Source organism: Manis javanica, chromosome 12 (assembly GCF_040802235.1).
Source record: "Manis javanica isolate MJ-LG chromosome 12, MJ_LKY, whole genome shotgun sequence".
Taxonomy (NCBI): Eukaryota; Metazoa; Chordata; class Mammalia; order Pholidota; family Manidae; genus Manis; species Manis javanica.
Genome location: NC_133167.1, coordinates 86,225,803 through 86,243,233, shown reverse-complemented (window position 1 = coordinate 86,243,233; position 17,431 = coordinate 86,225,803). Strand labels below are relative to the sequence as shown.

Below are 17,431 nucleotides of genomic sequence, written 5' to 3'. Positions count from 1 at the left end.
GATGGAGTCCCATTTGTTCATTTTTGCTTTTGTTTCCCTTGCCTCAAGTGTATTCAGGAAAAAGTTGGACATTTTTATTTTCAAGAGATTTTTACATAAGTTTTCTAATAAGAGTTTTATGGGTTCATGACTTACATTCATGTCTTTGATCCATTTCAAGTTTACTTTTGTGTATGGAGTTAGACAATAATCCAGTTTCATTCTCTTACATGTAGCTGTCCAGTTTTGCCAACACAAGTTGTTGAAGAGGCTGTTATTTCCCCATTGTATATCTATGGCTCCTTTATCACATAATTGGCCATATATGTGGGTTAATATCTGGGCTCTATATTGTATTCCATTGACCTATGGGTCTGTTCTTGTGCCAATACCAAATTGTTTTGATTACTGCAGCTTTGAAGTAGAGCTTGAAGTTAGGGAGCGTAATTCCCCTAGCTTTATTCTTCCTTCTCAGAATTGCTTTGGGTATTCAGGGTCTTTTGTGGTTCCATATGAATTTTACAACTATTTGTTCTAGTTCATTGAAGAATGCCATTGGTAATAGGGATTGCATTGACTCTTAACTGCTTTAGAGAGGATGGCCATTTTGACAATATTAATTCTTCCTTTGCTTTAGCACGGGAAATGTTTCCATTTATTGGTGCCTTCTTTAATTCCTCTCATGAGTGCCTTCTATTTTTCAGAGTATAGGTCTTCATCTCCTTGGTTAGGTTTATTCCTAGGTATTTTATTCTTACTGATGCAGTTGTAAATGGAATTGATTTCCTGATTTCTCTTTCTGCTAGTTGATCATTAGTATATAGGAATGTGACAGATTTCTGTTTGTTAATTTTTGTATCCTGAAACTTTGCTGAGTTCAGATACTAGGTTTTAGTAGTTTTGGGGCAGATTCTTTAAGATTTTTTAAAGTACAATATCATGTCATCTGCAACCAGTGACTTCTTCCTTACAAATCTGGATGCCTTTTATTTCTTCATTTTGTATGACTGCTGTGGCTAAGACATCCAGAACTATTTTGCATAAAAGTGGGGAGAGTGGGCATCCTTGTCTTTTTCCCAATCTTAGAGGAAAAGTTTTCAGCTTTTCACTGTTAAGTATGATGTTGGCTGTGAGTCTGTCATATATGGCCTTTATAATGTTGAGGCACTTGCCCTCTATATACATTCTGTTGAGAGTTATCATGAATTTTGTCAAATGCTTTCTCAGCATCTATTGAGATAATCATGTGACTTTTGTCCTTTTTGTTGATGTGGTATATGATGTTGATTGATTTTTGAATATTGTACCATCCTTGTATCCCTGGAATAAATCCCACTTGATCATGATGGGTATCTTTTTTATTTCTTTTTGAATTTGGTTCATTAATATTTTGTTGAGAGTTTGTGCATGTATGTTCATTAGGGACATTAGTCTGTAATTTTCTTTTTTGGTGGTGTCACTGTTTGGTTTTGGTATTAGAGTGATACTGGCCTCATAGAATGAGTTTGGAAATATTCACTCCTCTTCTACTTTTTGAAATTCTTTAGGAGGATGGGTATTAGTTCTTTAAATGTTTGGTAAAATTCTGCCATGAAGCCATCTTGGCCAGGAATTTTGTTCTTAGGTACTTTTTGATTACCAGTTAAATTTCATTGCTCATAATTTGCACGCTCAGATTTTCTATTTTTTTTCTGGGCCAGTCTTAGAATGGTTTCTTTTTCTAGAAAGCTGTTCATTTCTTCTAGATTATCCAATTTTTGTCATATAATTTTTCATAGTATTTTCTAATAATTCTTTGTATTTCCATGGTGTCTGTAGTGATTTTTCCTTTCTCACTTCTGATTCTTTATGTGCTTCTTGATAAGTTTGACTAGGGGTTTATCTATTTTATTTTCTCAAAGAACTAGCTTCTGGTTTCATTGATTATTTATTCTTCTCAGTTGAATATTTTTCTTCTCTGATCTTTATTATGTTCCCCCTTCTACTGACTTTGGCTGTCATTTGTTCTTCTTATTCTAGTATCAATAACTGTGAAATTAGACTGTTCATTTGGGATTGTTCTTCATTCTTGAGGTAAGCCTGTATTGCTATATACTTTGCTCTTAGAACTGCCTTCACTGTATCCCACAAGTTTTGGGTTGTTAAGTTGTTGTTTTCATTTATCTCCATGTATTGCTTGACCTCTGTTTTAATTTGGTCATTGATCCATTGACTATTTAGGAGCATGTTGTTAAGCCTCCATGTGTTTGTGGGTGCATAATTTATTTCTACTTCCATACCTTTACAGTCTGAGAAGCTGGTTGGTACAATTTCAATCCTTCTGAATCACTGAGGCTCTTTTTTGTGGCCTAGTATATGATCTATTCTTGAAAATGTTCCATGTGCACTTGAGAAGAATGTGTATCCTGTTGCTTTTGGGTGGAGTGTTCTATAGATGTCTGTTAGGTCCATCTGTTCTAATGTGTTGTTCAGTATGTCTGTCTCCTTATTTTTGGTCTGGTTAATCTGTCTTTTGGAGTGAGTGGTGTGTTGAAGTCTCCTAAAATGAATGCATTGCATACTATTTCCCCCTTTAATTCTGTTAGTTTTTGTTTCACATATTTAGGTGCTGCTATATTGGGTGAATAGATATTTATAATGGTTACATCCTCTTGTTGGACTGACCCCTTTATCATTATGTAATGTCATTCTTTGTCTCTCTGTTACTTTCTTTGCTTTGAAATCTATTTTGTCTGATACAAGTACTGCTGCTCCTGCTTTTCTCTCCTTATTATTTGCATTAAATATCTTTTTCCATCCAGTCACTTTCAATCTGTGTATGTCTTTGGGTTTGAAGGGTGTCTCTTGTAGGCAGCATATACATGGGTCTTGTTTTTTTATCCATTAACTCTATTATTTTGATTGGTGCATTCAGCCCATTTATATTTAGGGTGATTATCAATAGATATGTACTTATTGCCATTGCAGGCTTAGATCTGTGGTCACCAAAGATTCAATGGCAGCTTCCTTACTAACAGTCTGTCTTAACTCACTTCTTATCCTATTTCAAGCAAAATATAAAGATTTCTTTTTTTCTCCCCTCTTCTTTCTCCTCCAATCTCTGTATATTAGGTGTCTTATTCTGTACTTTGTGTATCCTTTGACTAACTTTGTGAGTAGTTGATTAAATTTTGTATTTGCTTAGTAGTTAATTGGTCTACCTCCTTATGGTGGTTTTATTTTCTCTGGTGACAGCTATTTAGCCTTAGGAACACTTCTATCAATAGCAGTCCCTTTAAGATACACTGTAGAGACAGTTTGTGAATGGTAAATTCCCTCAACTTTTGCTTATCTGGAAATTGATCCCTGCTTCAAATTTAAATGATAATCTTTCTGGATAGAGTATTCTTGGTTAGAGGCCCTTCTCTTTCATTGCATTAAATATATCATGCCACTCCCTTCTGCCTGTAAGGTTTCTGCTGGGAGTCTGCTGATAGTCTGATGGGCTTTCCCTTATAAATGATACTTTTTCTCTCTCTGGCTGCTTTTGATACTCTGTTCTTGACCTTTACCATTTTAATTATTATATGTCTTGGTGTTGTCTTCCTGGGGTTCCTTGGGTTGAGATATCTCTGTATTTCCATTATGTGAGAGATTATTTCCTTCCTAAGATTGGGGAAGTTTTCAGCAATTATTTCATCAAAGAGATTTTCTCTCCATTTTTCTCTTTTTCTGGTACCTCTATAAAGTAAATATTGTTCTGTTTGGATTGGTTGCACAGTTCTCTCATTATTCTTTTATTCGTAGAGATCCTTTTTTCTCTGTGCCTCACCTTCTTTGTATTCCTGTTCTCTAATTTCTACTTCATTTACTGTCTCCTCTACTCATCTAATCTACTTTTAAATCCTCCATTGTATGTTTCATTTCAGATACCATATTTTTCAAAGCTTTTCTTTGTTGAAGTCCTCCCTAAGATCTTTAATATTTTTCTGTAGTTCCATGAGTAGGTTTATAACTTATTTTGAAATCTTTATCAAGAATATTTTTTATTTCAGTTTCACTAAGCCTTCTTTCCAGAGATTTTTCTGAATTTTTGTTTGGACAAAATTCTGTCTCTTCATTTTTTTTAGTGTTTCATATTCTATAATAGATTTGTGGAGGAGGCACCCTGTAGTGCCCAGAAGCTCTACTCTCTGGAGGTGCTGAGCACCTGTAGTAATGGTGGGGGTCACAGGCAAGCTGAGCCAGTGCTTGCCAGAAGGATAGAGCTCTTTCCTTCTTTCACAGCTGTAAGGCCTCCCTCTACTGCCAGGCCCAGCTGGCCAAGCATGCAGACAGGAGCCTATGTGGTATGCCCCTATTGCTATCTCAGGTGGGGCCATCGTCCAGGTGTCCTGGCACATTGGTGGGGACAGCAGGTATGCAGGACTGGTGGCTGCCAGGAGGAAGGAGTGGCAGGCTACGTATCAGTGGATGACCTTGGGGCTGCATTGCCAGCCAGGGGATGGAGCATCTGAAGCTCCTGAGAGTTCCCAACCTGCAATGCTGAGTGTGCCAAACATTTTGTCCCCCTGCCCTTTCTCCTGAGCAGTGAGCTTTGTGTAATCTTTGCCCCTTTAGTGCCCTTCTCACTGCTGGGAATTCTTTCAAACTGCCTGGCATTCTTTTGTCCCAGAGGGCTAGTTGTGCATACCAGTTCTCCACAAGCAGCTGGAATCTCAGTCTCTCCAAGTATTCCACCTGTCTTTGATTTCCAACCCACTAATGTCCAGAGCACCATGTAATGTGGGTTTGTGCTCCTGGAGCAGATCTCCAGGGCTGGGTGCTCAGCAGTCCTGGGCTTCTACTCTCTCCCAACTCCATTTTGCTTCCTCCTGCCTGTGGGTTGGAGGAGGGCTTGGTTCTCTCTGGCTTGTGGCTTTGCTACTCTACCCTTTTCTGTGAGGTCTTTTCTTTTCCCCAGATGCAGGCAGTCAGTTCTTCAGTCTTTGGATTGCTTTTTCAGGATTAGTTGTATTTGCTGTATTTTCATGTTTTATGTGATTTTGGAAGAAGGTCTCTGCCTCACTTCTCATACCACCATCTTTTTCCAACTAAGAAGTCATTCTTACCATTGTTCCTCTGGATGTAACATGCCTTTCTTCTGTGTTTAAAGTGGTCTCTTTATTCCTGGTTTCCAGTTAATTTGATTATAATGTAACTTGAAGTGTATTTCTTTATGTTTCTCTGACTTGATATTTGTTGAACTTCTTGGAACTTCGAGTTTATGATTTTTATCAAATTTTAAAGAGTATTTTTTTCTAGCCTCCACTCTTTTTCTTCTCCTTCTGCAAGTTGAATTGCACATATACTGAAGTATTCGATAGCATCCTATGGGTCACTGAATATTTTTTTTCAGATTTTTAGCTTTAATTTGAATAGTTACTTCTGACTTTAAGTTCACTAATATTATCTTTTGCATTTTTGTGTTGTTAGTCCCACCACAGAATTTTTCACTTCAGTTATGGTATTTTCCCATATTTAGAAAATCCATGTTTTTTTATACCTCCCATTTGTCTTCTCATTATGTTAATATTTCCTCTTATAAATCCATGAGAATATATGTACATTTCAGTTTCTATTTCTACTAATTATTTTCTCCTGGTCCAGTTCATGATTCTCCTTCTTTCCATGTTTGTTACTTTTTAAAATTTTTTGCTAGATATTACAAATATTATATTGTAGAATGTCTAGATTTTGTTGTCTTCCTTTAAATATTTCTGTACTTTGTGCTGGGAGGTAGTTAAATTACTTATAGAGTAGCTTGATCAGGGATTGTTTTTAAATTTTCACAGGACAGATTTAGAATGTCCTTTTCTCTAGGGTTAACTTAGTACTAGTAAAGCCTGACTCTTCTAGGGTATCTAGTGAATATCCCATGTTTTCAAGGGAACATCTTCACATTGACTGAACATAACTCAAATATCTTCTGGCTTTCTCTAAACATTGGTAATTTTTCAGCTTATAGTATCTCTCATTCTTTCCTTGGTCTTGTGAGGTTTAATATTATCAACAGAACCATGAGGACCTCTGTGCAAGTTTCTGAAGCCTGTCCTATACATCCCTGCCTCTTCTCTGGAGCTCTGCCTCACAGATCCCACCCATCTTGGTCTCTCTCAATCCCAGTCTCTGTCTCCTCAGTCTGCTGAGTCCGGATCCCACCTATGGCATCGTGTTCCAAAACTGACAACAGGAAGGAGCCAGGGCACTCCCCGGGCACACTCCCTTTGTCTCCTTCTCTCAGGGAACAGTCACCTGCTGCCTATTACCTGAGGTCTAAAAACTGTTGTTTCATACCTTTCATCCAGTGTTCTAGTTGTTTATGGCAAGAGTGTAATTAAAGATCCATGTATTCTTCCATACACAAAAACTCCATGAACTTCAGAGAAAAATGTAATTATTCTGCTTTTTTTCACAAAAGCAGATAGTAGAGCCAGTGTTTCTTCACTATACCTCAAGTACTTATGTGAAAAGAAAAAATAACAGCATATATCTAGAGAGACCTAATTATGGTCTTGAATTCCCTTTTCAAAAGTACTAGCTCCCCCTAAGAATGCAGCAGCCCAGTTTGAAAAAGACAAATGCACCCCTGTGTTTATCACAGCACTATTTACAACAGCCAAGAAATGGAAGCAACCTAAGTGTTCATCAGTAGATGAATGGATAAAGAAGATGTGGTACATATACACAATGGAATATTACTCAGCCATAAGAAGAAGACAGATCCTACCATTTGCAACAACATGGATGGAGCTAGAAGGTATTATGCTCAGTGAAATAAGCCTGGCAGAGAAAGACAAATACCAAATGATTTCACTCATATGTGGAGTATAAGAACAAAGAAAAACTGAAGGAACAAAACAGCAGCAGAATCACAGAAGCCACGAATGGGCTAACAGTTACCAAAGGGAAAGGGACTGGGGAGGATGGGTGGGAAGGGAGGGATAAGGGTGGGGAAAAAGAAAGGGAGCATTACTATTAGCATGCATATATAATGTGTGTGTAGCGGGGCACGGGGAGGGCCGTACAACACAGAGAAGACAAGTAGTGATTCTACAGCATCTTACTACACTGATGGACAGTGACTGTAATGGGGTTTATGGGGGGCACTTGGTGAAGGGTGGAGCCTTGTAAATATAATGTTCTTCATGTAATTGTAGATTATTGATACCAAAAATAAAAACAATCCACTTAAAAAAAAAAGTACTAGTTCCTCATAGAATGAATCCATAAATGGGGCTCAAGAAGAATCTGAGACAGCTTGTTTGGATTACAGGGCAAGGATGACTTTCAGAGTACCTGGTAAATCACCTCTATTATTTTAATTTTTCCTTTTAGATCCAGTCAATATAATAAAACAATAAAAATAATTGAAAGTACTCCTTCTAGGAGAAAATAGGAAATTTGTTATTTTCAAGAGTTGGTTGTCTACCAAAAATGTCAATAGTTTTCTGCACTTTAGTTAAGCTGATTGAAAGAAGTGAATATGCAAATAGCATTAACTTTCCTATATACTACATGTTATGAAGGTAGGTCATGGGGAAATGCTGAAATAATCCCACAAGCAACAAAACTATGGAATACGTAGAAATAATTTTAACAAGGAATGTACCACATCATGTGAAGAAACCACAAAAACTTCCCCCCCAAAAGACTTGAATAAAGAGTGTAAGAGAGAATAATTAGAAAACTCGATGTATAGATATTAATATTTAAATTACTTTAACAATTTCAGTAAAATATAATATCATATTATACTGGTATAAGCATAGTTAGGTCAATGAATAAAACAGCTATTAGAAGCCCAATGGACAAAAGGCAGGAATAGATAATTTTCTGATCAATGCATGATTGTTAAACATATGAAAATATGTTCAATCTTACCAATAATCAAAGGTTATTTAATATACCATAATGGAGAACTATCTCTCAAGATCAAACTGGAAACATTAAAAATAAAATAGTACTTAGACTTCAGAAGAAAAATTGAAAGAGGCATTCTCATATGCATATTACTAGGGAGTAAATTTATAAACTTTCTGGAAAGCATTTGAAAATTTTAGCTAAATATCTTAAAGGGGTTTAGTCCCCTAAGCTCTATAATTCCACTTCTGTAAATCTAGCCTACAGAAATAACAAGAATGCTTACAAATATTTATACACAATTTATTCATCAGAGCAAATTTTGATAATAATAAACAATCAAACTTCATATGATATTTAACATGAGTGTGGTTAAAGTAAATAAATGTATATAATATCATATCCTATAATGAATTTTAGGCAATGTTTAAACCTGGGAAATTCTTAGAAGTAAAAGTTATTTGGGTTAAAAAAGGATGTTGTTATCTTTTATATAAACATATAGATCTTTTGTTGAATATATGATCTTTGTTGATTTCAACATATGAATATATGTTGAAATATATGATCTTTGTTGAATCATTGACTGAATGAATTTGCACACTCACACACATATCTGATGAATGAATAGATGAATTTATACAAATGTACATGTATACATACATGGACAAAGTTTATAGAAGAGTTCTCTGTAAAGAATGTGGTTAATTTCTTGCTTTCTATTTTAGACTTATAAATTTTCTAAGTCTTCCCTGATGAGTAAGTAGTACTTCTATTATGGGGAAAGCAAAGGGCAAGTAATGTCCATAAATTCTAAGGAGTAAGAACTTGGATGGTTGGCAAGCCACTGATTGCCAATGGACAAATTTTGCCTCCAGATAAGTTTTCTTTGACCTGCCCAGAGCGTTTAGAGGTAATATTATAACACTTGTTCCTCAAGAGGAGTGGGAGTAAGAAAGAGAGATGATGGGGAAGTAATTTTTTACATTAGAAGTAAATTAAAGTAAATTAAAGTAAATTAGAAGTAAATTAAAGCAATCTGTCATTACCAAATCTATCAAAATTAAAATTTAAATATACCCTTCAACCTAGTAGAAACATAGGTGTAAGCATATAAATACAAGAATGCTTATTAAAGCTCTATCTACTGACTTGGAGGCATTCAAGTGAATCATTGAAAGAAAAAGTAAGATACAGAAATACCATCTATATTTATATGTCAATCCATAGATGGATGGGTAGATATTTATTCAGCAAATATTTGAGTTCCTACTATGTGTCAATCAGAGTTCTAGGCCCTCACTAATATTAAATAATATATGTATATATGAATATCTCTGTACATGATTAAATAAATCTAGAATAAACAAAGGAGTAATGATACATGGTAGGTTGGTGAGAGAACAATACAAAAATTAATGTGATAACATTGGTGTAATTACATAAAATTAAACATATTAGCGAATATACATATGTATATAAACAAACATATGCATGCACAGAGACATTTCAAAGAATAAACTACCATGAGGCAAAAAACTACATAGGTGTGTTAATAGTTTCTTACAAAACTATGTATTTAATGTCTATGGTAATATGCCAAACGAGCCTTACACATTTATTTACTCCATTGGCATATTTAAATTTGCGAGCCCTGAAAGAAAGTTTTCACAGAAACAAAATCTATATGCCCTTCTATGTGTATTGCAGCAGGATTTGCAATGGCCAAGAGCTGAAAGTAACCTAGGTGTCTATGGGTAGATGAATGGATAAAAAGGCTAGTACCAACAAGACAAGAATAACACATATTGGAGAGGATGTGGAGAAAAAGGAGCCCTCATGCGTTGTTGGTGGGAATGTACATTGGTGCAGCCATTATGGAAAGCAGAATGGAGGTTCCTCAAAAAAACTGAAACTAGAAGTACTACCATAGGACCCAGTAATTCCACTTCTGGTTATTTACCAAAAGACCAAAGTCTCTAATTCAAAAAGATATATGCATCCCTATGGTTACTGCAGCATTATTTATAATAGCTGAGATATGCAAGTAACCTAAATGTCCATTAATAGAAGAAAATGGGGTACATATACAATGGAATATTACTAGGTGATAAAAAAGAAAGAGATACTGGCATTTGAACAACATGGATGGACCTAGAGTGCATAATGTCAAGTGAAGTAAATCAGACAGAGAAAAAAGAGGGAAGGAGGGAGGGAGGGAGGGAGGGAAGAAAGAAGGGATATGAACAAACAAAACAGAAATAGACTCAAACACAGAGAAAAGACTAGTAGTTGCCACAGGAGTAGGAGTGATGGGGAGATGGGCAAAACAGGTGAGAGATGAAGAGATACAAACTTCTACTTATAAAATAAATTAGTCAAGGTGATGAAGAGTACAGCACAAGGACCATAATCAATAACATTGTAATATCTTTGTACAGTGACAGATGGTAACTATACTTACCATGATGAGCATTTTATATATATATATAATTGTCAAGTTACTATTTTGTACACCTGAAACCAATATAATATTGTATATCAACTATATTGCAATAAAGAATAAAAACAAAATAAAATATGAATATTAACTTTCCAATAAAAAATTAACATAAAAAATTGGTAGCATTTTCTTGCTGTAGCAATTATCTGAAAAATGAAGGAAACAATCCCATTTACAATAGCATCAGAAACAACAAAATATTTAGGAATAAATCTAACCAAGGGAGTGAAAGATTTCTCTACTGAATACTACAAAACACTGATGAAAGAAAATAAACAAGGTATAAATAAATGGAAAAGTACCACATTCTCACAATTGGAAGAATGACTAAAGTTAAAATATCAATGCTACTAAAAGCCATCTATAGATTCAATGCGATCCCTATCAAGATTGCAATGGCATTTTTTTTTTGAGAGGGCATCTCTCATATTTATTGATCAAATGGTTGTTAACAACAATAAAATTCTGTATAGGGGGGTCAATGCTCAATGCACAATCATTAATCCACCTCAAGCCTAATTCTCGTCAGTCTCCAATCTTCTGAAGCATAACGAACAAGTTCTTACATGGTGAACGAATTCTTACATAGTGAATAAGTTCTTACATGGTGAACAGTACAAGGGCATTCATCATAGAAACTTTCGGTTTTGATCACGCATTATGAATTATAAACAATCAGGTCAAATATGAATATTCGTTTGATTTTTATACTTGATTTATATGTGGATCCCACATTTCTCCCTTTATTATTATTATTATTTTTATTTTTAATAAAATGCTGAAGTGGTAGGTAGATGCAAGATAAAGGTAGAAAACATAGTTTAGTGTTGTAAGAGGGCAATTGTAGTTGATCAGGTGTATGCCTGTAGACTATGTGTTAATCCAAGCTAGACAAGGGCATTAAAACATCCACGGATGCAGAAGATTTCTCTCAAAACAGGGGGGGTCGAGGTTCTAAGCCTCACCTCTGTTGATCCCCAATTTCTCACCTGATGGCCCCCCTGCGACTGTGCCTGTCTTAGGTTGTTCCTCCCTTGAGGAATCTTACCCGTCTCTGGCTAACCAGTCATCTTCCGGGGCCATACAGGGAAATGTAAAGTTGGTAAGTGAGAGAGAAGCCTTATTGTCTGAAAAGGTTAGCTTTTTACTTCTTTGCAGATTTATGCCCTGTGGCTTGTATGTGCAATGGCATTTTTACAGAAGTAGGAGAAACAATCCTAAATTTATCTGGATCCACAAAAGACCTCAACAGCCAAAGCAATCCTGAGAAAGAACAAAATGGGAGGCATCATACTTCCTGATTTTAATCTATGTTATAAATATATAGTAATCAAAACACTATTAGACTGACATAATGGAATGGAATCAAGAATCCAAAAATAAACCCATACATAAGTAAACAACCAAATGATGTTTGACAAGGGAGCCAAGAATACTCAAAGGAGAAAAGACTTTCTCTTCAGTAAATGATGCTGGGAAAATGGGACATTCACATGCAAAGAACGAAATTAGAATCCTTCTCTCACACCACTCAAAAAAATGAACATGTTCCGAGTCCTCTGTTCTGTTCCATTGGTCTGTGTGTGTTTTTGTGCCAATGACTTATGGTTTTGATTATTACAGCTTTGTAACACTGCTTGAAATCAGGATGTGTGATGCCTCCGGCTTTGTTCTTCTTGCTCAGGATTGCTTGAGGTGTTTGGTGTCTTATGTGGCTCCATATGAATTTCAGGATTGTTTGTTTCTTTTTCTGTAAAAAATTTCATTGGAATTTTGAATAGAGATTGCACTGAATCTCTAGATTGTTTTTGAGTATTAATTCTCTAACCCATAAACAATAAACAAGAGTTTACTTCCAAAAAAAAAAAAGAACATGAAATGGATTAAGGACTTAAGTGTAAGACCAGTAACCATAAAACTCCTACAACAAAACACAGAATAAAAGCTTTATTATATAGGTCTTGACAATGATTCTTTCTATATGACATCCAAAACCCAAAACAAAAAATAAAAAATAAGTAACTGGGACTAGATAAACTAAAAACTTTCTGCACAGCAAAAGTAATTTATCAAATGACAACCTAGGGAATGGAAAAAACATATGCAAACCATTTATCTGATAATGGTGTAATATCCAAAGTAGATTTTAAAAACTCAATAGTAAAAAAAAATAAGTGATACAATTTTTAAATGGGCAAAGGGCATTTTTTCCCAGAGAAGACATACAGATAGCAAACAGGTACATGAAAAGTTGCTCCATATCACTAATCACCAGGGAAATGCAAATCAAAAGGACAGTGAGATATCACCTCATACCAGTCAGAATGGTTATTATCAAAAAGACAAGATATAACAAATGCTGCTGAAGATGTGGCAAAAGGCACCCTTATGCACTATTGGTGGGAATGTAAATTGGTGCAGCCACTATGGAAAACAGTATGGAGGTTCCTCAAAAGACTAAACATAGAACTACCATATGGTCCAGCAATTCCACTTCTGAATGTATATATATTCTGAGTATACCCAAAGAAAAGAAAGTGACTGTGTGAAAGAGATATCTGCACTCCATGTTCATTGCAGCATTATTTTAAAAAGCTAACACATGAATACAAACTAAGTGTCCATCATGGATGAATGGATAAAGACACACACACACACACACACACACACACATACATACATACACACATACAGTGCAATATTATTCAGTCATTAAAAAGAAGAAAATCATGTCATTTGTGACAACATGGGTGAACTTTTACCCATTATGGTAAGTGAAATAAATCAGATTGAAAAACACAAATATTGTATGATCTTGCTTATATGTGGTATCCAGAAACAAAAACAAAGAAAAAGAGATCAGATGTGTGGTTATTAGAGATGAGGCTGGGGGCTGGGGAAATTGAATGAAAGTGGTCAAAAGGTACAAATTTCTACTTATAAGTTAAATAGTTCAGGGGTGTAATGTACAACATGATGATTATAATTAACATTGCTATATGGTATATTTGAAGAAGGTAGTAGATTCTATGAGGTCTCAAGGAAAAAAACGTTTTTTCTTTCTTTTTTTGTATCTATATAAGATGATGGATAGTAATTAAACTTATTGTGGTAATCATTCCACCAAAGACACCTCTGATAAAGGACTGTAATCCAAAATATACAAAAAACTTTTAAATGTTAACAAGATGAACAATGTCTTTTAAAAATGCACAAAACACTTGAAAAGACACCTCTTCAAAGAAGATATACAGATGGCAAATAAGTATACGAAAAGATGCTCAACATAATATACTGTTAGGAAGATACAAACTGAAATGAGATACCACTACACCCCTATTAGAATGGCCAAACTCCAGAACACTGACAATGCCAAATGCTGGTGAGGATGTGTAACAACTGTCACTCTCATTCACTGCCAGCGGGAATGAAAAATGGTACATTTACTTTGGAAGGCAGTTTGACAGTTTTTTACAAAAGATACAAAACTGAACACACTCTTTGTATGTAAATATGCAATCCAGCAATAATTGTCCTTGGTATTTACTCAAAAGAGCTGAAAACTTATGTCCGTAGGAAAATTTGCACATGAATGTTTCTAGCTGCTTTATTCATAATCGACAAAATGTGGATGCTACCAAGATGTCCTTCAATAGGTGAATGAATAAACTGTGGTACATCCAAATGATGAAATATCAGTGCTGAAAAGAAATGATCTAGCAAGCTAGGAAAAGACATGGAGGAACTTAAAATACATATTGCTAAGTCAAAGAAACCAATCTGAAAAGGCCACACTCTGTATCATTCCAACTATGGAGAGGGCATTCTGGAAAAGGCAGAACTGTGGAGACGGTTAAAAGACCAGTGGTTGTCAGGGGTGGGAGGGATGAAGGATGAACAGGCAGAGCTCAGAGGGGTTTTAGGGAAGTGAAACTACTCTGTATGATACTGTTAATGATGAATACCTGTCATTATAAATTTGTCCAAGCCCACTGAACTGATAACACCAAGAGGGAACCCGAATGTAAACTATGGACTTCGAATGATAAGGAGGTGTCAGTGTAGGCTCACTGATGGCAGCAGATGTACCATACTGGTCTAGGGTGTTGATGATAGTGGGTACATGGGAAATCTCTGTACTTCCTACTCAATTTTGCTATGAACCTAAAATTGCTGTAAAAAACAAAGTCAACTAAAAAAAAAGAGGGATAAAACCAATAGTTTTCCCTTACCCCATGCACTCAGAGACACATTAAGTACAGCATAATTATGCTCTCTTAACAATCAGGTTAACGTATTTATTGGAATATTTAACATCTCTGAAAGTACTCAACTGTACTAATGAATTCATTAAGGTCATCAGCAATTTAATTCAATGTTCTTGAAAACTAAGTATGGCTACAGATAGAGTAATCTAATTCAGCTCCCTACTGAAGCTAGATACAACAGGGCCCAGCACACAGAAGGAAACCAATAAATGCTATAAATTAATGAGTGATGTTGAAAAGTGTCCAAGACAGATGCAATTTGTGGACACATCCATCATGTGCTTACTTACCCCATGTCCATGGCACTTTAGTGAACATCTCGATGCTTGACTCTGAAGTCCACTTGCTTCCTCACATACACCATTTATACAAATCTTAAAGAAAAACATACAAAAAACTTTTTCCAAGTCTTGGAATAACATCACAATCAGTTATTTTATAATATAAGACCATATTCTTTGTATGTTTTGGGTAACAGTCTTTTACCAGAGATGTCTTTTGTGGAATCATTGCCACAATAAGTTTAGTTAACGCTTAGTTATTCATTCAGTGCAGTAAATTTCCATCTGAGTACTGCTTGTGCTACATCCCACAAAGTTATAGATGCTGTATTTTCATTTTCAGTTAGTTCAAAATATGTTTCAATTTCTCCTTTCTAAATAACAAATAAACATATGTTATTTAGAAGTGTGTTGTTTAATCTCCAAATATTGGGGGATTTTTCAAGTAAGTCTAATATACACTAAGGACTTTAGGTTATAATGATGTGTTAATGTAGGTTCATCAATCTCTAACAAATATACCACTCTGGTGGGATGCTGATAATGGAGGAGGCTATGTTTGTGTTAGGAGAGGGTGTAGATGGGAAATCTCTAAACCTTCCTCTCAATTTTGCCATAACCCCAAACTGCTCTTAAAAAAGAGATTCAGGGTGGGAAGTGGGAAATACAAATGAAGCAATACTGACATAAAAAAATCATGACCAATAACCACTTTTCATCACAACACCATGAAATCTAACAAAACTATTCCTAAGAACATTGTCAAAAAAATCCTGTATTCATTGCACATATCAACAGTTTGCATAGAAAGAAAATGAACTCACTATAATCAGGACATGTATTTTCATTAAATGTGAGCTAGTATTACAGTCCTCTAATAAAGATGAAAGGTTTTATCAAAATAGACCACAAATATCTAATATTCTATTATGGAATGTATTAAACATCCAAATATAATCCTTTTAAGCTTGAAGTGCAATTATCAGATGATTGAGGATATATTCCCAACTCCATTAATTATAACAATACCATCTTCCCTAAGTGGCAGTTTTCTTACATGAGTACAATAATACTTCTAAAGCATTTGAGATCCATTTCAAAGTTAAAATAAGATAATATATGCAAAAATGATTTCAATGATTTTCTTTTAAACATTAAAGCATAACACAATGCTCTTCAAAGAAACAGCCTCACCAAATCTTTTCAAAATCCAAACAACCTAATGCTTTTAAGCCTTTAATGTGTTGAGTCTTCTCACTAGTCTTTGGCCATGATGGTGTGTCTAACAATTCCTTTTGGAATATAGTATCTATTATTTCAGTTGAAATTCAGATGAAAAGTCCTGTTACATAAAGACACCACTGACATAAACAGAATTGTCAAGAATGTTTCATCATATATGATTTATAGTATCATTAAAAACTACCTGGTTAAATTTGCTTTTATACATTATCAGTGAGAACTGTCCATGTCACAGAAAAGATTCTATTCTTACTAAATTACCAACTGAATAATATCAAATAATATCTTGACTGTGTTTCATTTTTTAATTGTTTTGACTCCATGACCTAATATATGTACTGAGCAACTTGGCATATACCTCCTTCAAAAAGGCATTGATGAATCCTAGGCACAGAGGAAACCAATATTAAGGAGACATATACTTTACCTATGTAAACTTCACTTAAACCATGAAACCACTCAAAATGAGTATTAATATATATATTTTACATATTAAATAATTTGTTCAAAATGATCTTTCAGTAAGTGTGAGGTTCAGAAATCAAATCTATGCATATCTAATCTTTAAAGCCTACACTTTATACTATATGATAGTTCCTCATGAGCAAAGATTAGGTCAGGAATTAAATGAGATTTTGAAGTAAAGTTATTCCCTCTCTGTTTCTCCAGGTTTGGGTTGGCCTCAGAGACAATGAATTATGGTAATAATTAATAATAATAGCCAACCTATATTTAGCTCTTACTATGTGCTGGGAATCACGCTAAGTACTTTACACTGTTATCTCATTTAATCTTTGCAACAATCCCATAAAGTAAATGCTGTTACATGCAACTTTACATACAGTTGTGGTCCTCAGGGTGGTTAGTAACTTGCAAAATGTCAGGAGATAAGAGGTAAAAATTTGATTCTAATCAACCTGATCTAAGTTATTCTCTTATCTACTGCATCACAAAGACACATATATTACTAGGCGGGATTTCTCCTGTCTTTTCCGAGAAGAGTGAGTTTCCATGCTATGAAGTACTTAATTAAAATAGATTGCCATGATCTCTCCCCTCCACAGTCTACTCCAAAACACTTGGAATTTCCTTGTTCGTGACACTGAAATTCTAAAGGTGATCAAACATTCCCATTTCCCTCTTAATATCTGGAGACCAAGCTTATTTATTTTCTTCTTATTGACATACTTAAGGTTATATATCACTAGAAATAAATTGAAATTTGAGACTTGAATTAAAATAATTATTATGTAAATTTATAAAACTAGATTTTTTTA

The 17,431-nt window shown here is 34.9% G+C and overlaps 1 protein-coding gene across 9 annotated transcripts in view; it reads right to left on the bottom strand.

Annotated features, from left to right (window-relative positions):
- Positions 1-17,431, bottom strand: part of ADAM32 (ADAM metallopeptidase domain 32) — a 132,323-nt gene that overhangs the window by 22,567 nt on the left and 92,325 nt on the right. For 8 of the 9 annotated variants that reach the window (XM_073218973.1, XM_073218975.1, XM_073218974.1 and 5 more), the window contains one exon: positions 14,922-15,005. In XM_073218973.1, coding sequence (XP_073075074.1) covers positions 14,922-15,005 — 84 coding nt within the window. Of the gene's footprint in view, positions 1-10,479; positions 12,114-14,921; positions 15,006-17,431 lie in introns of those variants that run through there. The other variant, XM_073218972.1, reaches the window with a different exon arrangement.